Source organism: Haliotis asinina, chromosome 9, assembly GCF_037392515.1.
Source record: "Haliotis asinina isolate JCU_RB_2024 chromosome 9, JCU_Hal_asi_v2, whole genome shotgun sequence".
Classification (NCBI taxonomy): Eukaryota; Metazoa; Mollusca; class Gastropoda; order Lepetellida; family Haliotidae; genus Haliotis; species Haliotis asinina.
This window is the reverse complement of record NC_090288.1, coordinates 54282204-54304697: the sequence shown is the minus strand read 5'-3', so window position 1 is coordinate 54304697 and position 22494 is coordinate 54282204. Positions and strand designations below refer to the sequence as shown.

At 41.6% G+C, this 22494-nt stretch overlaps 1 protein-coding gene across 1 annotated transcript; it reads right to left on the bottom strand.

Annotated features, from left to right (window-relative positions):
- Nucleotides 1-16490: 16490 nt before the first annotated feature.
- Nucleotides 16491-20809, bottom strand: LOC137297329 (triadin-like). The gene is made up of 4 exons (XM_067829340.1): nt 20676-20809; nt 19839-19888; nt 17729-19275; nt 16491-16571 (listed from the first exon to the last, which is right to left on the bottom strand). The coding sequence occupies exons 1-4, from the start codon at nt 20807-20809 to the stop codon at nt 16491-16493; spliced, it is 1812 nt and encodes a 603-aa protein (XP_067685441.1).
- Nucleotides 20810-22494: the final 1685 nt, after the last annotated feature.

Sequence of the window (22494 nt, the reverse complement as noted above, 5' to 3'; positions counted from 1 at the left end):
GAATACCCAAACCATCTTACGACAAGCATTGGTTACTGAAGGCCAGTTCTAACCGGATCTTCACGAGTGTTAATTTTTCTAGAGTTTACCGGAATAGGAGGTCCCATGGAAACTTAATGAACGTTTTAAGAATGACAAAGTAAAAGAACATGTAAATTAATACAGTTTCATTTCATTGTGATAAGTCGTAATATCTAACGGGCAGTGACACCTAGTATACGTAATCTTTGGACAACACGTAGAGACTAGGCAAACGTAAGACCATCAGATTTGGTATATGCAGACCTACGGCGACTGACACTGTATATTGACGCCAAGAAACATAGCAAACCTGGGTCAACTACGACTTTAATTAACTTACCAAAAGCGACTAGAACGGGATATGCAAAAAAGGACGACCGGTATTTGAATATTTAAACCTAGAAGGACTTCTTCTGGTCTTAGCACGCTTACGGCGACCTGACATGGTATATGCAAAGCTACAACTAATGTCGGTGTATGCGAACGAAGGGCATCTATTACTGGTATACTCAAGTCTTGGTCAGTAAGACCCGAGACATGTATATTCAACCTAATGACGACACCGATAGTATGCACGAACAAATATGCTTTGTATCTGCATAAGGTAAACGACATGCACAGTTCTAATCAAGCCAGGGATGACTAGACCTGGTATATGCTAGTGAGAAATGACTAGTAGTGGTATATGCTAGTCAGGAATGACTAGTTCTGGTATATGCAAGCAACGCTGACTTGTCCTAGTATATGCAAGAGAGGGTGACTAGTTCTGGTACATGCAAGCCATGGTGACTAGTGCTGGTACATACAAGCTTGGGTGACTAGTCCTGGTACGTGTCATTCAGGATGACTAGTCCTGAGATGTGAAAGCGAGAAATGACTAGACCTGGTATATGCAGGAGAGGGTTGACTAGTCACTGTATATGCAAGCCAGGATGACTAGTCCTGGAATATGCAAGGGAGGGGTGATGACTAGTCCAGAGATATGCAAGAGAAATGACTAGTCCCGGTTTATACAAGGGAGAGACGGTTAGTCCTGGTATACCCAAGAGAGAGATGGTTAGTACTGGTATATACAAGGGAGGGATGGTTAGTCCTGATGTATGCAAGAGAGGATGGCTAGTCATGATATATGCAAGAGAGGAGTGACTAGTCTTGGTATATGCAAGAGAGGGATGACTCAGCTTTGCTACATGCACCGAAAACGGTGATACAGTGGGGGTACTCACGTGACCCCTTCACAGCTGATGTTGGGGTGAAGCTGTAGAGTATCTTCCCCGCCTCCCCCTCATCCTCGTCAACAGCCTGCACCGACAGCACGACCTCTCCTGGTTGTGCTGACTCCAAAACAGGAACAACCTTCTTCCGTTTTCCAAATACTGGGTAGATCCACACCAGGGTGTGCTCGTTCTCCACCTTGCTTTCACTGGACGGGAGATCAACCACTGAGTATGCCTGAGATGTAGAAGTGACTGTAAATTATATATCATGAGCTTTGGAAACACACCCAATAGATATACCATTAACCACAAGGCTACCCCGCTTGTAACAACTACTGACATACCTGTACAACCACAACTGCTGTCGACACCAGCTCCCGTCCTTCTGAAGACGGGTCCCTAGCTTTCACTACGAGACTGAAGACGTTGGTGTGTGCCATCGTAAACAACTCAGCAATATCAGCGTGCAGATAGTTATTTTTGAGACTGAATATCTCATGTTCGTTACCATCGATGATGGTGAGGTTAGCCAGGAATCTGTCTTTCCCGTGCCTGTCTATGTCGTTTACAACCAGCTGTGCAATGGTGCTTCCTGTAATTATGATATCTAGGTAAATATATCACAAAGACTATATCTTGCACTGTATGATAACACAGCGCAACATGACAACAAAAGTAAATGATGTCCCTTTGTTGGCTTAGGATCAGGCGTCGGATGGCAGATTTGAATTTAAGGATTGCCTAAATAAAGTTTTGTGCTCCAGCACCAGATGTGAGTAGTAACAACTGGATCATCATTAACGTCTTCGTCATTGCGCGTCAAGCTGACGGACAATGTACGTCACGATATTATACTACACATCATGGAACGACGATGGGGGTCTATCTGCATGTTATGAGATGACACTTAATCTTTTACATAATACATACGTATTAAATTCCTTTTTTTACTTCCCAGTCTTCGTAGAGACATAACCGACACAATATCTCCAACATACATTTTGTGGTATTATACTTAAGAATACACTTTGTTGTATTAAGAGTGAAACCTGTAGGCAAAAACATCATGTTAGTAAAACACGCGGATGTTCAAAATGTGTTATTTTGCAGAAGTCCTCAAAATCTTTACATGCGTAAATACGCCCGTTTAATTTGTTGAAATGAAATTTGTGGTCCATGCATGTAGTATACATGCATAAAACAGAGCAAAACATATAGTCAAACATCATTTTATCAAGGCCAAGGTACAACCGAAAAATGTTGAATATAGAACTTCCGCTTGCATGTACTTACCTCGAGACACCAATAACTTGAGCGTATGAAAGTGCAACACATTCGGCACAACGGTACACAGACACGCACGCACGCACGCACGCACGCGTGTGAATTGCTGTTCAAACCTACACCACGATATTTGTATGGAGTGAGTATGATCAAGCTCAGCTTGAGATGTGTAACGGTGCGTAGATTAAAAATACGAAACGACACGGATGTTTACCAGTTTGTTAGCAGTGATATGAGGCTGACACCAAGAAGTCAGATCAGGACAATCGAGCTGAACCGTTTTGCAAACACAGGAGCCCTATCTTTTCGGTGCTACATTCAAACAAGTGTCATCACAAATTTTTGTGGAAACTATTTCAACAGAGAACATCAATGACAAGCTTCCCTCGGGTTGACGGGTTGATATTTATATTCACAAATATTCGTGTTTACTTCATTTCTTTCTACATGTACCTGTTTGTGCAGGATGGACAAGCAGATTATACAGCTCTGTTTGGAACCGCGGTGGGTTGTCGTTGATGTTAAGTATTTCAATGATCAGCGATTGCTGCACCGAGTTATCTCCCCTGTCGCTCACGTTAACAAAAAGATGATGGAGGAGAATGACACCCGAGGGTCCATCACGGTCAAATCGTGTGGTCACTGTCATCCGGCCAGTGGTATTATCTATGTGGAAGAACCGCGCATCCTCTCCTGAAATGGCATGTATTATTTCAGACATAAGAACCTTGGACCCAATCCACAAAGCGCTCGCAACGTTAAGACCTGTCGCACATTTATCGTAACTTTACCACTAGAGTTGCGCTGCGAACGTTTTGTCGGACAGGACCCAGATGCACTGATCTGTGCAGCCAACAGCTCTCAATCTACCCTCACAGGTAAGTGGGACCGTGTGGGTAGCCCAGGGGTTAAATCGTTCACCGTAGACATGGGTTTAATTCCCCACATTGGTAGATGCGTGAAGCTTTTTCTGCGTTCCCCTCTTGTGTTATTGCTGACTAACACAGGCATATTCGTTATTACGTTCATGCATTGCCAACAAAAAATGTCATATTGTTCCCAGCTTACAGATCTCATTCCCGGCATGAGGTTCTGCTTCCTGAATATTGAAGAACATCACCGCAGAGTTAACCACTCCATATAACTCTTGCTTTAATCGAAGAAGGAGCGGTTTGAGTTAAATGAAGCTGATCATATTATTCGTACGATAAGTCCGGAAAGGTGAATGAAGACTTTGGGTTCAGAACCACTGTGAACAGAATTTCATTTACATCACACCTCCCTATCTTAAGAGATTACGTGCTGGGCCTTGATTTTCCAAGTTTTCCAAGCTCTCGTATCGCTAATATGGTCGTAACTGTCATACATTAACATTAAGTTACGACTATCTTAGCGCGAAGAGATCTTGGAGAATCGCGGCCCTGGATTCATTTCATCTGTTGAAGTTAGAATTGTCTTACCTGTTGAAGTTACAGTCATCATACCTGAAAGAGCATAGATAAATGTGTCCCCTGTGTCAGCGTCTATGACGTCAAACACGTTGCCTACGTCAGTTCCGACTTCCAACTCTTCAGGGATGCCGTACACGTCGCTCACGAGAATTATTTCTGGCACCTCATCGTATTCATTTAGAACGTTAACATATAACGTCAAACTCTCCTTGACGTTGTCCTTGGTGCTGCAGTGAAGAAGGCCAAAGGATCCTTAGGTCACAACATGTAGAATGTCTGTTCGAAACATATATAGCATACTGTATTATTCTAGTGTGACACGTGTGGTGTCAGCTTAGGCAGGTAATGACTCAACATTGCCTCTGTTCAGCGAGCAGTAATGACTATTTACCTTCACAATCGGCTGAGGTGTATAACACTCTGATCGTTTGACCGGGTAATAATGCTAGCGCTGAGCACATATGAATGCGAAACATGAGTACATTATTTGTGTTTTACAGGTTAAGATGAAAATGCACCAAAAAGGGTTAAGGTGATCATCTCACAGTTAGCAGCTATCATCACCTCAGCGCCCTTGCCCCATCTACAGGCAGTCCAGACAGCGAATGGGACTTCTCCCAGGAAGCGCTGTCTAGTGAAACCCACCAAGAACTTTCCCTAGAATAAGTAGACTTCCTAACACTGCAGCTGTCTGCATTAGCCAGAGTGTTAGAAGTGCTGTGCTCCCGGTGGAGAACCCGGGCACTCTCCTGATCTGCGCCAAGGGCACCATGAACAATGGGGTGCCTGACGACAGTGTACTTGGGATGCAAGCGAGACATTTCAAATGCGAGGTCCGCATATTTATCATACTTTTCCCGAATCTTGCCAATCACGTTGCTGTCAAAAGGGACAGAAAATTCAGTGAAATTAATAAATTCATTGGCTTTATCAAAATGGTCGAGATCAGGGTTATTGGCTGGAATTTTGTACATGGGAATATTCCAAAGTTTGAAAGCATCATTTTCAAAGACGCCCTAGACATTTTCAGGGTCGTACCATGGATGGACCTTCGGAGTCAAAGCCACAGGCATGGCGGAGACGGTAGTACAAGCAGCGAATCCATGCTATCGTGTCGGTTTTGATGTGCAGTTTGTGCCAACATCCACTAACAAGGTGTTGGTCGGTCTCCGTAAATTCATTGCATAATTGACATTTCATGCAAATATTTTCTTTTAGAATCACATTTAGGCGACTGCGATTGGGAAGTGACTCACATTTGAGACAAGCCAATGTCAGCTAAGTGAAGGTGTCGGGTGGATTACTATTCAGTTCCATACACTGCATATACACAAGATGCAATGGCTTCTCAGAAAGCCTCTCCACCTCTCGAATCTCAGCAGACGTATGTAAGGACTTCAGCACAAAGACCGACTCTGGGCAGACTTGGTAAAGGACTTCACCTGGTTTACACCCACCGCCGTACCGTTCAGCAGTGCATTGCCCTCAACACAATTTATCTCAAATTTCAGATTCTGTCCAACAACCTTGGCACGTTTAAGTTATAGCTTTGGAATTCCTTGCTTTCATCAAGTGTCCTGACATGCATCACTAGAGGATCATGCATCACCAGAGGATATGCGTCACCCGAGGATCATCCATGTATTATTGTGTTTTACAGATTAAGATAGAAGTGCAGCTGAGAGGGTTCGGGTGATCCTGGCACAGTCAGGCTGGTAAGGCTCATCATCAGCTCAGGGCCTTTGCCCCCTCTGTTATTACCATCATTACTGACACATCTGCAGTAATAGTACTAGAGCGACACTTAATACTATAATTATCAACCATAACATACATACCTGAGATATACAATATGATGTTGTTGTTTTTCATAATCCAGTTTCCCAAGCAAGACCACGCTGGTTTCATTTACTCCAAACAGTACATTCGGATTATCGCCCCTTAAGAAGTAGTCGCTAGGTGGGACTGGTGAGATTATGTAGAGTACTGTTCCAATGGTGGCGGTCTCAGATATTTCCAGATAGATGAAGTTGGGATTTTTCTCTGAACAAAAACATACTAAGCAGTTTCTTCATGCACGGTACGCAAAGTGTTTCATTCAGACCACCGAATAATCACAATATAATGTCTAAAGTAGCCGATAATTTCCAAAATGATAAGAGGTAGTAGTCTCTTGTAATCGTCAATTATCACCTTGAGAGAACTTAACAAAGATTTTAACAAGTAATGAAGTTTGACAGGAAGTTTTGACTGTAACGATCCTGAGAGAGTGAGTTTAGTTTTACACCGTTTTAGCAACACTCCTGCAATATCATTGCGGGGACAACAGAAATGGGATACACACATACACACATTGGTACCCATAGTGGAATTCGAACTTGGGTTTTGAGCAAACACTTTAAACACTTGACTACCCCACCGCCCCTTCAAGATCTTAAGCGACGATAAAGAGGAGAGAATGAGACATTTCAATATTGACGTTATGGGATTAGTAGTGGATAATACCGCCATTCATTCACTTGACAAAGAATACTCTGTATGGTCTCATAATGTGGAATCTGTCCTACTCCCCTTGCAGCACCATGCCAGGTTCAGCCAATGACACATACGACGTACATGTCTCGCTGCCATGCTCCAGACATGCAGTAGATGAAGGGCACATTACTGGTCAGAGCATCATACAGATGCTGTTCCGCTTCAGAAGAGCATGAACGATTCATGAGAAAAGGTAAGTCTCGAAAACAGGTGTCGCATTTTGTCAGGATAGTACGTAGTTATAGATAGTATTTTATCATATCGTTGAAAGTGGAGTGTTTTTGAAAGAACGTGGAAACACGGTGACTTCTTCCAGTTTCTATCGGTTCACATAGTCATGAATATATAAAACAGCAACTGTATGAAAACCAGAATTAGCAAGAGATGTAACAGATAGCACCAATACATTGACAGCCTATGCAACTGGAACACGTACAGACTCTTAAGTGTTTTATGTTACGTTTTACAGACATAAACATTATTGCACGGGATGTTAAAATTTTCAACGGTTATCCATTCTTTTGAAAGGGTAAACAACATTGATTAACTGCAACTACTCGGGTATTGGATAAGCGTCAGAGTAGGTCCGATTATTTACAGATGTTCACCAGATAGTGTCACTGTCTTTCACTTGCTTTTGAAACGACCGAATGATCACAAGTTGATGAATTCGGATGTTTATGTTGTTGTTTCGTGTTGTTGTATATTCGATTTATGTTACAGGAGAAGTAGGTCGTGAAAGTCTCTGTTAGAACTGGTCTCCGGCAACTCATGATTGTCGTTAGAGGCAACTAACATGATCGGGTGGTCACGTTCGCTGTCTTGGTTGACACTTGTCATTGTTTCCATTGCGTACGTCGATGCTCATGCTGTAGATCACTGGAGTGTCTGGTTCAGACCCGATTAATTACAGATCGCCGCCATACAGCTGGAATATTACTGAGTTCAGCCTGAAACTAAACTGACTGTATACCGTGGACTTGGCGTTTCCTGACTGTCATGAAGTCGAAATTATGGGAACAAAAATAATAATAATAATAAAGGAATAGTAAATAGTAAATGAATAAAAGAAAAATAACCAGAGCCGGTGTGTGATATTAAAAATATTCCACCAGCAATATCACGGCGGGTGACGCCGAAATGGGCTTCATACATTGTACCCACGCTGACAAACGAGCCTTTTGAATATATAAACCAGCATTAGTAGAATAACATATGATCTAAAGTAGATGGTGACATGTCACAATGCAATCAGCGAATTGTGTCAAAGATATTAATATATGATTGTGCACGTACTTTCCTGTGACATAGTGGGCATGCTGAAGGCCATCAACAGCAGTGACAGCTTCATCAGCATTGTCGCGCATCAGAGAGACAAACTATCCACTGACGGAGAGTCTACTGGGCGGAAAATAAAAATGATCAGGTATATATGAATGGATCGCTGAAAACAAGACATGACACCGGGTGTTCACGAAATCTAAAGTCGAAGCAAGACTGAAATGCTTTTGGCACGGGTATTATTTGGTCAGATGTTATTCCGAAGATAAATTGTTTGTATATAGGTGAGTACAAGTGATGCAATTATGGAAAGCAAACACGTCATTCTGAAAGATTCGAAACCCACACTTTTCTTTCATATGTGTTGGTGAACACCCCATCCTTCTTCGCTATATTATACAACATGCAAGTTAAATATGAATGATGTCATCATAACATGCTGCTTAATATTCAAATGGTAAAGTGTTTTTACTAATATTTCTATTTGATGCTACGTAATACACGTAGACTTGACACTTAAGCTACGTTTTTTCCAGCTGGTATTGAATGTAAACTTACCGATGTAAACCCTTCTCAATATTTATCTTACATTCCATAAAAATCTCATCAAATATCTTCGTGTTTAAGGCCACGGTAAAATTTTAGTCCGCTAATCATCTATATTCACTCCTTGAATAGACATATGGTAGTCAAGTTAGAAGACATTTCAAGAAAAGCATCGGTGACACGAATGGTGTCCGAATCAATTATCTGTTTCGACAGCATTGTTTCAGATGATCAGTTCGCGAGCCTTTGCTAATGTTTATGACCGGTGACGGGTTGGGCAAGATAGTCTTTGCGCGCACACTTGCTATTTTCACTTTTAGACAGTGAATCATAAACACATGCTCCGTCATCGTATCTTTTGGTGCTCATCACTGGATTGTCTGACTCCGACTCTATTGAGTACAAACCCATAATGACAATAAAGTAACATGTGTACAATGGACAATCGAGAGATTTTGCGACGGAGGTAGACTTTTTTCGTTTCTATTTAATTGCAAAAGAGCGCTATACCAAATATAGTGCAAATGTAAAAAGAAATTTTGTTTTAATTCCTTACCTCAAAATCTGCTTGTGTATAAACACCAGAGTAAATGGGCTCAAACCGCAGTGTGCCTATGCATACTGGGCGGGTCCATCTACTATTGACGGGAGTCATGGAAATTGAAATATTTGACATATTTATATGAATATTACATATAGGATGAATGTTAAACAATGCATTTTCGTGTAGAAGAAGAAGCCATCAGTTTCCTTGATCATGTTGCTCATTTACCTACTGAACGGACTAGCGGTCCGTGTCACTTAGGACATATTGGCCTGAAATGTCAAATATCGGAAACTTTACAAATTGTTATGAAAATGACCTATTGTAATGTTCATCTTACTGGCAAAAAAATGTTAATTTTGTATCTTTTACGTTGGTGAGTGCTATGGAGGCTCAGGATATGCTCATGTTCAAACACTTCTTTATATACCCAGTCTTATGAAATACAGATTGACATTACATCCACATTTGTGTGCCAGTGTTAGGAATGTGAAACATCCAAGGTACAAGTAATGCAACACGCAGCACTAGGTGCGGTGGGGTAGTCTGATTCAGTCACGCTGAATCGATACCCCGCATTGGTACAGTGTGTCTAGCCCATTTCTGATGTCCCGTCATTTAATACAGAAATACGTCATGTAATACAAATATACTACTTTCATTTGTTGATATAGCTTGATGCAAACACTTATTTTGGTTTATATCAAGGTGGTGATTCTGTGGCCTCGTAGTTAAAACGTACACTTGCTGACCCGAATGTCTGGTTCATAACCCTAAAGAAAGAGACACAAGATAGTGGTCGAGTAGAGAGTATGGTTTTACAATTATGGAAAGCAAAAGTTCAACAATATTCCAGCAACACCACGGCAGTGGACACAGCAAACTGGCTTCACGTATCGTATCCATATGGATAATCAAGACGGAAGTAATGCGAGCCCCCGCCCTATGCGTTTCTTTTAGGGGATAGGATATATTGGCGTGTAGGCTTGAGTCAGTATGAAGGTGAGAGTGGCCAAAACTGGCCATAATCAAGACTATTCTGAGATTTCAAGATCATAGTGTTAATAGCGATTCGACTTCCTCGATGGATACAACGTATCAAGTGCAACTACCGTGACGCCAGAGGAAATGTTCCATAATCACTCACTCTTGCTGCTCGACGCTAGGACAACCTTTTTCAAAGTATGCTTTGTGCTATTTGCCATCAGTAATTGAAAGCTTGTTCGGTCATAAAGAGTTATTTAGATTAATTTAGGAAAAGAAAACATTACATTTGTCGTTTCATCATGTTGACATTCGCACACACAAGCCTGACTCAAACAGCAAGACATCCACCAACAGCAAGCTTATGATATGCACATGCTTGATCCTTGCTGCGATTGACAATGATTAACGAAGCGAGCGACTAAACGGGTCGACAGTCAGGTTCACCTGATTAATACAAGTCATCGTCCAGTCTCGACCCATCGCCATTTGGCTGCACGTGGCACCATTTAACAAACATTGCACATTTGAAGGTTCGGGTTAGAATATTGATCTTCAGTAACCAGTGCGTGTCGGAAGAGGCGACTAACGGGATCGGGTGGGTGGTCAGGTTCGCTGACTTGGCTGACACATGTCATCTTTTCCCAGTTGCGCAGATCGATGCTCATGCTGTTGATCACTGGATTGCCTGATCCTACTCGATTACTTACAGACCGCCGTCATATAGCTGGAATATTGCTGAGTGCTGCGTGAAACTAAACGAACTCACTAACAAATATCATTTCCCGTAGGGGGTCGGGGCTAGAATGGGTCCGTGAAGGTCCCGGGGAAGAATAGGCCTTCAGCAATCCATGCTTGTTGTAAAATTGCACTATGCTTGCCGTAAAGGCGACTAATGAGATCGAGTGCTCAGGCTCGACGACTTGGTTGACACATGTCATCGGTTCCCAATTGCGCAGATCGATGTTCATGTTGTTGATTGCTGGATTGTCTGGTCCAGACTGGATTATTTACAGACCGCCGCCATATAGCTGGAATATTGCTGAGTGTGGCGTAAAACTAATCTCGCTCACTGACGCCTATCATTCGATGCTGGTCGAAATGTAAAGCTCAGTGATTTGGTTGATGCCGTGCTATAGTCACCGATGGCGTGCGGCGTTGATGATAATCAGTCATGGATAGTCTGGTCCAGACCGGCTATTTACCTACTGTTGCCATGTAGCTAAAATATTGCTGATTACGGTCTTTAACAACGAACAGTATTCTTTTGATAGGCTTAACCAAAGGCGGACATAATAATAATAAGTTAGAAATATTGGTATCTTTATGACTGACATTTTTTCAGGTAAGTCAATGAATAAATGTATCAGTTCTTTATTCATAATTTCAAAATTTACAAATATCCCAAACTATTTTTGTCCAATATATAATATGCACCGAGCAATATAAGCCCCAGGTCCATCACGGTTATGTTATTTAAAGAATATGATCTTTACCAAGATGTAAACCCCTAATCATCGAGCTTGTCGGTTATACTAAAGCCATCACTTCGGGCTCATCGTTTACATGCAGCGAAACGCTGTCATATATATATATATAACTGGCTGCAGTTGAAAGCAGAATTGTGAGTTCGTTTGCAAACAGTTATTTTGTATCATGTTAGAAGAAAGAAAAACTTCTACGTGAAAATTGACCGCAGAACTGGAACATGAACTTTCGTCAGTTTGATTGCTGTGTGTCGAATGCACACACAGTGGTGTCTGACTGTCGTACTTCCTCTGATAAACGCCGGCTGTCTAATAAGTAGCGGATCTCTAATAAGCGCCGGTCGTAAAGGAACTCACTAACAGGTTCGTCAAAAAATAGGCGCCAGGAAAGGAAAGGAAATACGATGTATTGATGAGCACATAATGTAATGATTATCATTTAACTTTTGATTTTTCCCATGCCGAGGTATTATCTTATAGTGACTGAGTTAAAATTTAACGTCGGTTTGGCATCATTTGAGCATTTCAGAACGCATTCTAGATTCGTCAACATTACGGTCACACAAAGAAGCACATTCCTACACGGAAGGTAAACACTGCATATTCAGCCTTTATCCCGTGGACATCCGGCTTACAATAGGTCTTCACAACCCACGCCAGTTGTAAGAGGCTACTAATGGGATGAGGTGACAGGGATTTGGCGATGCATACTCATGATATCAGTCACTGGTCCAGACTTGATTATTTACATTACATTACACTACGTTCACAATATGTTGTGTTGTGGAAGATGGTGGTTCCTTTCATTTCGTTATCACCGTGGTTTTATGTCAATCACCCGTTCAAGAGTTAACGTCGGGGGATAAACATAGTTGACTGTTAACGCTGTTCATGAATCGATATCATTTAAATTATTTAAAATGCTACACGAAATTTCATGTTTCATCTTGTCTTTGAAATGATTCCTGGTCACAAGTCACTGCTATGAAAGTTTCATAAGGTTTCTATCTCCATGGCAACGTTCATGTCTTAACTCATTTCTTTTAAAAAACGTTAACTTGTTAAAGATATGTGGTAGATTAGTAGATTAGATTATCTGGTTCATAACAGTCAACTGAAGTACCACATACGTGTAATTCGCGAAGATACTGTTTTCACTGTTTAGGAGCTTTCTTCAGCAATCCGTGTTTTCGCATGAGGTGACTGACGGGATCGTGTGGTCAGGGCATGTTTGAAGCACGTCACGGTATCCCAGTTGCGTTGACCGATGCTCATGATAACAATCACTGGATAGTCCGGTCCAGATTCGATTATTTACAGACCTCTATCATATAGCTGAAATATTCTTGAGTGTTATGGCAAACAAGCGAAGGAAGGACGGGCGGACGAACGAACGAACAGACGTGTATGTGTATTAATATTGTTTGAAAGAGCAAACGTGACAGTCCGTAGTTGCCATGGATGCCGTGCCAGATTTTAACTGTTAAAAATATGTCAAGGCAGCCACTGTACTAGATCGTAAGCGGGTAGATCGGAGTAAAATGGGGGTAACTCAACAAAAAACATGACTGCATGTGCACGTGACAGGCTGTAACAAGATTTATAGATGAAAAGGAGATGCGTTTTACGATCTTTTCAAAATTTAGGCCACGTTTGACGTTTTGTCCCGTCACACTTACACGTAGTACCCGTTTTGTCCCGGTTTTGACGGCGCATCCAAGCGTGGGACGGTTTACAGGGCAGGCGAGATGAGACATGTTGCGTTCCCTGGCATTCCGTCTCTGTAGCTGATGCGCACCTTCAAGCTGACGCAAGGACTCTAGCATAAAAGAATGTATACATATCAATGACTCATTAGCGTATTGGGTATTATTGTTGGTTTTATCGCTAAAAGCGACGTTAAACCCAGCTCGTGGTGGTGGTGGGCACGTTCTTTGCCTGCTTCCAGAGTCTCTGGAGAGTGTGTTACACCGAGGAGTCCAGTTTGCTGGGAACGGTTGAGTTTTCAGTGCAGAGATGTACATATGGACACCCCACCTCTCCCACACCTCCACACTCTCAATAAGTCTTATTATAAATTGTGTTAATGTTCACACCACAGTATTAATAGTGTAAAACTTGTGTCTGCGTGTACAACATGGTACCAATAGGTCTTCAAACTGTGTTAATGTCCACTTCATAATGTCAGAGACTTATCGTGTTTACAAATCAGTATCAATAGACGTGTCAGGCATCCACAGTGTTGGAATATCGCATCATGGCATCAATGAACATATCATTGTAACAACGTTGATGTCATATGTAGTAATGTTTTGCGATTGCGTATTATTATGTAATATGTACTTATCACGGAACCAAAGCAGTCACGTGTGCTTCATTTTATCTTCCTTGCACATGGATGTTGAATTTTGATTTTTCCTATTAATAATTTAAAATTACCTCGCCGAAGTAAAGCACATTTTGTTTGCTCCCTCCACGAATTTCCGAACTGTTGGCCTCACTTTTGCGACAACCACAGTTTTGTGTCTCCAGCGATGTCGTAAGATGACATTTTGCAGACATTAACGATATTCTTGTAAGAAGCAGATCAAGGGGAATGTCTCTACGTTTGTTTTCTGGCATGAGCTATTTTCAAATAAATGTGAAAAGTAAACGATATGGATAAAGAACCAACGCCGGTCCTCTGCACGTGACCTACGCCTGCAACACAATTAAATGTGCAGATAAAGGTTTGATGCAGAATCTGACGATACTGTTACCAGCATATAGTTTACACATCCACACTTCTGAAGTAATGTGTGCATGTTACAATATCGATGACAAGTAGACCTTCAACATTTCAACAGACGAAATATCAGGAGCATAGTACTATTTAATTCAGTATCATACATTGAGTTGGGAATGAACTCTGGTTGGAGATTAAACATCAGGTGCTCTGAAGTGGGTACGGAGATTTTACATGTAAATATTTTTCAGCTTCATCAAAAATTAAGATTTATTGTACGAAATTGAAAACTTCAGAAAATAAATCTCAAACAAAAACAAAGCAACAATGGCAAAAAGCAACCAAAACAGCACACGCACGCAAGCGCACACGCACATACCAAGAGGTTATGTAAGGAGTAAACATTTACATCACTAAGAACACTGTGCGAAAAGTAGGAAGAACAATCGTGAATGTTATACTGACACTGCATGAGTACAAAACAAAACGCTAATCTATCTGTCCTACACTAGAGCTGCGCGAGGACCATACACATATTACATGCTTATAGTAGCTACAATGGCATATTTAGTAGTTAGCATACTTATATAGTTCAAGGCTCACTGGAATAGTAGCCACTTACTTCAGGCAACTGGTCTAAACTAAATTGTGCAAACTATTCAATACTGTTTAAAGGTACAGTTTACACATCAACTGATGTATTAAGACAGAAAAAATCGTAATGTTGAAATGATTATTGTCAAGAGTACAATAAATGATAAAAATCAGTGGAAATGGCGAATGCTTTACAAAACCATGTACCCAAACGTAGCTATTCACACGCACCACATGTAGTGAGTGTTTCAAGTGAGTCTACACTTTTTGATGGGGAGTATATTGATGTATGACACCTTTCAAAAACACAAGTGCGTCTTTGACAGAGTTACTTCCCTTTACACAAGGAACGGTATGGAAAGAAGGGGATTTATCAGTATTCAGTTACAGACCAGGTGGGAACAAACTGACTCAACATCCTGTTTCAATCAAAATCAACCCGATAGTTACCAGGGACAAAACTTTGTTTTTACATAGGAATGCATTAACATATACTTTAATCAGGGATTGCATATTTCACCTACAGAATCAAGTTTCCAAATACACGTATGTTTAAAATCAACAACAATTAAGTACATTGACACCATTGCAGCTCAACCTGTGCAACGTACGGTACTTCACCAAACCGATACTGCATCGTGTGGTCAGGATTGCACAACGGCGAACAAATATACAGATTGCTACATGATGCTTCAGTCACAATTTGAATTATCTGTCTCAACATACGTCAGTTATGTCGGGAGACTGCAAGCCTCTGTACTGCTTGAGTTTAATGTTTCATTAGCATTCTGATCATTGTAATCATCTTGTCTCGTTGCTGTAATCACTAGGATCCAACGTTGTTCTAATGTGTCAACGCTGTTGGACCATTATGTATTTACTTCATGAAATCATAGCATTCACCAACAATCTTCATTTTAAGCACGCTGTGCCATCGTTGTATTCACCTGGCTTGGAGTCATCAATGTATTGAATTCAGCTGGTGTCATTACAGCATTCATTTACAATCTTCAATCTAAGCACACTGTGCCATCGTTGTATTCACTTGGGTTGGAGTCATTAATGTATTGAATTCAGCTGGTGTCATTATAGCATTCACTTACAATCTCCATTCTAAGCACTCTGTGCCATCGTTGCATTCACTTTGTGTCATCAGTGTATTAACTTCAACTGGTTTCATCTTTGCAGTCACACAGAATCTTCATTCTAGGCACTCTGTGTCACATCTGAGTAGTATTCACCTGGTGTCATTATTGCAGAGAGACAGTATCGCCTTTTTAAGCACACTATGACATCTAGAGTTATTTTGTTCACCTAGTGTTATCATTGCAGCCGCATACAATCTCCAGTCGAAGTAAACTGTGCCTTCGTTGTATTCACATCATTGAAGTCAAACAGGATCTTCATTCAATGCACACCGTGTCATCACTGTATTGAATTCAGCTAGTGTCATCAATGTATTCACACAGAATCGTCAATTTAAGCACATCTTCATCAATGTATTCAGAAAGAATCGTTATTTTAAGCACACCATGTCACTACTGCATTGTATCCCGTTAGTTTCATCAGTGTAAACACCAGTTGCCATCAATCCAAATATACTGTCTCAGCATTCCAAACAGTTCTACATTCCAATACAAGATCGGCCACCATGGTGATGATGACGCATATGAATGTGTTTCTTTGCATAATTAGTCGTTCAAATAAATAAATAAATAATTCGTCAAACCAATATGGAGAAATGTTAAAGCATGATGTGTAATTTAACAAAGAATGGTGTATATGTGGGTGTGTAGCCTTTAGCATTATGTTGGTGAACCATCAGCTGGTCAGAAAGTTCTTTCTCCCCTTCTTCTTTCCTCCTTCCCCTGGTCCATTTAGAGCTAACGGGGGCAGAGATTTCTGAAACAGGTAATGTTGATGTAACTGGAATTGTGTTTTTATTACGATTCCGAGAGTATCATGAGCATAGACTTTTACCTGAACGCCTCATAGACATGTAGTCGAATAGATGTTAATTTGGTGCAACAGTAAAACCTCAGCGCAGTTTCAGACATCTATTAATATACATATATTTACATTTAAATCATATATAAAAAGGTTCCATCAAAATATTTACATTTTTTCTGGAAGAGAGATTTGTTTGAGAAGGATTGAGCCCATTTTACGAGACTTTTTGTAAGTTTAGTTGGAAATATTTCGAGGTATTGGTGTAGACTAATTACATAGGTCGCCAAATGTCCCTTTGCACTGTCATTATAAAGCATCATTATATTACAGGAATCCTAGGGAATCTTTCAGCCAACAGTTGGTATCTTTACTCTATTAATACATATTCATTGTGAATCTACTGCATTCTAAATACATGTTAACGCATGTGTGTCTTACAGGCGTATTAACGTATTTTGCTACTACATCAAATTGATTCAATTCTGAACCAATGACCACAGTCTTAACACGAGAATACCTTTTACAGAGAATAATCATTTCCCTAAATTTACACCTTACTGGCTTCTTTAGCAAGTTTGATCAAAGATAGATACAGTAGATTGAACTTAACGTATGCACCCAAGTGTTTCTAGAACTCCACCTCTGTAAACCATTTTCATTTCTAGAAAGCTTTCCACAATCCCTAAAACCATGATTTTCTCTGTCAGTATTTACAGTTAGCTACAGTTCTTTTTCTATGCGAATAATGTTTCAGTTCATAACCATATCATGAACATGCCTTTATGAATCACTATTAACTGGGTAGGTTCGGGGGATCCTTTCTCAGACACATGCACAGGCATGGCAAGCATTCATCCAACAAAATTGACCTTTTTTTGTTGAAAAGATTAAACTTCGGTGTTGGTAGACCAAGATCACATGATTCAGGCAAGTTTAAGGGACACATTTGTTCTCGGATAAATGTGACACCCAAGTACATGTAAGGAGTTTGAAATACATGGTTTCCAGATTACTAGCGTTATGATCACTATGATACACAAATGATCTTCATAAGCAACACAAAAGACCCTGAATTATATTGTACTCTAACCAACGTTTGAAGCACTTACCGTCGTTGATGTGTTGCTGCCTCGACGATCCTGGGCACCGTTAGCATAGGCTTCGGTAGACGCGGAGTACGTGCTACTGGGGCGCTTTTCTGAGGGGACCTCTGTCTTTCTCAGCCTGCGTGAGTCCTTCATTGGGTCAACTTTAGGATCATTCCAAGCTGGTCTGTTGTTGACCGGCAGAGTGTCTGGACTGAGCATATTTGAAGGCAGGATAGGGGCGCCTTTAAGAGGATCTGACCATACAGGTCGGCTTTTAGCTTCGTCTGGCAGATCGGGAAGTGACACCTTTTCAGGATCTGTATCAGGAGCTACCCATTGGGGCCGACTCGGAAGTTCATTTGGAAAGCCAGGAACTCTGTCTTTCATTGGGTCTTGTTTAGGATTCTCCCACTGTGGCTTATTCTTCACAGATTCAGGAAGGTCTGGAATTGGATTAGAGTCTTCAGGAAGTTCCGGGCACTTTTTCCTAACTGATTCAGGCAGCTCTGGAATCTTCTTCTTGGTTGGAGTTGGAAGATCGTCAATTGGAGAGGCCAGAGGATTTCTTTTCGTCTTTTTCTTCCTTACCTTTCCTTCTTCGTTAACATCGTCTCCCTCAATCATCTTCATTTTCCCAATGGCTTTAGCTTTAGACAATGCACGAGCCTTTGTTTTAGTTTTCTTTTTTGTGTCTTGTTCATTTGCTTGAGTGACATTTGTAGATTCTGCTGCACTAGATTTAGTCATCCCTATAACATTACCAGCTTCAGCAGCAGAACTTGAGACTGTATTGAGTACATCCGTCCTTTGACTCTGTTCCTTATTAGGTACATTTGCAGCGCTCTCATCTTCGGTTGACATGGAGTCATCTCTTCTTCCTGAGAAAGATTCTTTTGCCTGCTTCTCCTTATCGACTTTGAGCTGCACAACATTCATCAAACCCGTTCCTTTCCCAGCCTTTGGCATTTTCGCATCAGGCTTTCGAACTGGCGCATCTACATTACTTTCGTCCTTTACTTTACTTTCTGTTTTGTCTTCACGGTCTTTAACTTCACGTTTCTTCTCCATTGTCAGGGCAGTACCTTCTTTCCTTTTGTCAGACGGAATCATTATTCCCAACACGGCTGCCTCTACCGTGTTCTTGTCCCCCTTTATCTTCTCCAGAATGCTTGACTTTTTCCTTTTCCCATCATCTTCATCTTTTGGTTTTGTTACAGTAGCTCCGGATTGTTTCCTGTCCTTGCTGTCCTTTCCGGTATCCTGTCTCGCATTACAGCCAGATCCTTTACTGTTCTTTCTTATGTCACTATCATTCTTTCTCTCTGATGTTTCCTTCTTGTTGACCTGTTCCTTATCCTCGGGTGTGTCTCTATCGTTTTCATTTTCTATGGACAGACTAGTTGAAAGAGACGTGCATTTCGAGAGGGGTTTTGTGGTCACGGGGAGGACATCAGGGGCTACTCCTTTGTTGCTGACTTTTCGAGGCGCAACCCCTTTGTTGGACTCAACATCTACTCCACCTTCCGACTTCCGCTGACCTTGACCCCCGGGACCGGAAGGATTGTTGCCTGTGATTATATGCAGACAAAAGGTTAGTTCACATTCTGGGTGGATGTTTTGGTTGCTTAGGCTGCAGTAATTCTGCTGTAGCATGTGAAGGACCGAGCCTGGGCCACCCGAACCGGTGGGTGGCGTAATCAACAACCCTCAGCGTTAATGTTCCTGGGATACAATAATACATAATCGACCGAGTCGCTGATCTTGACTACTCGATCCCTATTTTCTAGTCTGTAGAAAATAGATTACTGGGGATCTACTTCAACCTGCTAAATCCTCGATTGAATAGGTTTGATTTGGCCGACCCTTGAAACTAAGAAAGAATATTTTTATGTTCGGATACTCTTGACAGACACATCTGGTTTCATAATAATGCGTATGATACGATAGGACAAACGGCATAATTGGAAGAAACGGAGATAATAAACCCAAGATCCACTCTTCTGCTCAGACGTATGATCACCCTTGTCCCACTTTGGACGGACATCACTCAAACACTCATTCACGCACTCATTAAGGCACTTACACATCCACATACTCAACCACCCACCCACTCACTGTTTAGAAAACTTACGATTTGGCGGCTCTGGGGGTTTCTTCTCTGTTTGTCGCTGATTTTTCCCACTGCAATTGTAAACATTCTGTTACAGGCTTTGAAGTGTTCACGAACAGCTTTGTGAGTAAATGAGTTGTGATGTTTATGGTAGAGCCCAAGTAAGTCAAAGGTTGACCAACCGATCACTCTTTACCAATGGGGACCCAAGGACATATCGTAAACAATCGTCGTCTGGAGTCTCTGATAATATGGATTATATATAGTGAGAAAATGAGGTCTTCATGTCACACCAGGTTACATGTATAAACACCATGTGTTTCTTGTCAAGAGGTTGTCAAGAACCTATCTGGACTCATCATTGATAGATAGACAGACATACAGACAGACAGACAGACAGATAGATAGATAGATAGGAAAAATTGATTGTGAATAATCAGATCTACACAAAAATCCTTTGACTGTTACCTTCGGCGTTAGGTTACGAGTGAGAGAGTACATGAATTCTGTTTTAAGCGGCTTTTAACAATATTCCAGCAATGTCACGCCCGGGATAAAAGAAATTGTCTTCGCCCTTTGTACTCGCGTTGAGAATCGAACCTAGGCCTCCTGTGTGACGAGCGAATGCTTTCACCACAACGTGTACCCACCTACCCCGATCGGGTTACGATGGCACAGTATCGACACCGGGATACACCAGTTGCTTCATGGATTGATTGGGGTGAGTGAGTGAGTTAGGTTGGCATTTGGCAACATTCAAGGAATGGCTTCACACATTGTGCATATATATGTGGAGACTCGAACCCGGGTCTTGAGTTGGTGGGGATCTATTAAACCAGGGGTTCTGGCGGTACTTACAATCCATATTTCTTTGCAATGAAGAAGACGGCCCCACACAGTAGACATGCGGCCAGGACAATACACGTGGCCTTGATTGCCCAGCCCGTAGCACCGTTACCTTCCTTGATGTCCTCATCATCAGGTTCCGCCATCTTCTCTGGTATTGAAAAAATGGAGATTCAATGTTATTTAACGCCGCAGTGAGCAACATTAATATATTTCGGAGCAGGTACACCAATGACTGAAAATATGAGTAGTTATGAATCCTGAATAACAGCAGTTACCTAAGTAAATGAGTTGATTTGTAAAACGTTGGTCTGACACCAATATTGTCTGCCGGTGAGGCATCCCTTCCGTTGTGTTTAGTTGCCAGTAATCTGAACTAGACAGTCTAGTGATTGACATCATGAACATCAACCAAAACAATTCGGATACGACCTTGACCTTGGTCACTCGATCCCGTGTGCGACCTCCTACGACGAGGATCAAGACTAACTGGATCTTCTCGGGCTGCCCCTTAAGGACACACATTTTTGCTTAATTTCAAGGCAACGTAATTTATGACAAACAGCATGTCAGTTTCACTAACTCTAGTGTTCCACACAATGAGGTTCATAATCGACTTTAGGATTTATTATATTGCAACTTATATCTTCTGGAAGGCGCATGAATTAAATTTGTTGTGTCATGTTATTACCTTTATATAACGTCTGCACTCGACGAAGTTCTGGAAATACAAACACACGAGTGAAACATTACTGACTGACAGAAGTGGATGTAACGTGGCTTGAACATTATTCAAGCTTAATTGCTACTGACAAGTTCGACCCGAAAGGGGGTGAGTATGGAATCCTAGAAGGGACACTGCCGCGTTGTCGCATAGTGGCCTTTACAACAACAAGCTAAAATGCAGCAATTTTGCCATTTGTTCCATAGACGATGTTTTAATAATATTGTTTTATTCTACCAAAGAGCAACAGAGCGACATAGAGTCAGTTTCAAAGGTCAAAATATGTCGCGTTTTCAGATGTGCTAAAAACGATAAAATGTGCGACAACGTCCCTTCTAGGATTCCAAAGAAAATTGTGCAGGTCTGAGACGCTTTCAACTTTATTCAGTGTAAACCTGGATCTAGATTTTCTAAGCACTCTCAGCTTAGCTCTAAGATAGTCGTAAGGACCATACATACATTAACATTAACTTACGACTATCTTAGCCCTAAAAGAGCTTCGAAAATACAGGCCCTAGAGTCTTGCTGCAGGAATGTGATCTTACCACCACAATCGCAGCAGGGAAGCGGTGATGGCGTTGGTTTTGGAGGGAATGTCCTCCTAATTGTCATCGGCAAAGTTGTTGTGGTGGTTGTCGTCGTCGTCGTTGATGTTGTCGTTGTCGTCATTGTTGAAGTTGCTGGGTCCGTAGTTGTAGAAGTCGCGATGGTCGTTTTCGTTGTACTAGTTGTAGTTGTGGGTGTAGTTTTCGTAGTCTCCATCAACGTGGTTGTCTTGGTTGTATGCGGTGCCGTTGGAACCGTAGTTGGGAGTGTATCTTTTTTTACTGTGGTGCAAATCGTGATGAATTCCTCCCCAGCCGTAGACGCAAGCTCTGTCGTTGTAGTCGTGGCGCGTGTTGACGTCGTAGTGCCCTCTGTCGTTGTGGTCACAACTTCGGTAGACGTAGAACTTGGGATAGGTGTTTCTGAAAGTTTCGCGACAGACGTTGTAGGGACCAGTTTAGACGTAGTCGGTTTCACAGTCGTCGGATCTGGAGCGCAACTCTCAAACCGTACAACTACGATTGCCGTCGAAGTAAACTTCCCGTCGGTGGCGTTGACGGT

Excerpts from the sequence above, each read along its gene's own strand:
- LOC137297329 (XM_067829340.1), bottom strand. The coding sequence starts at position 20,809 with ATGGCGGAACCTGATGATGAGGACATCAAGGAAGGTAACGGTGCTACG. Across the intron at positions 19,889-20,675 it reads ATTGCAAAGAAATATGGATT|TGGGAAAAATCAGCGACAAA; the intron begins GTAAGTACCGCC and ends TTACAATTGCAG. Across the intron at positions 19,276-19,838 it reads ACCCCCAGAGCCGCCAAATC|GCAACAATCCTTCCGGTCCC; the intron begins GTAAGTTTTCTA and ends ATATAATCACAG.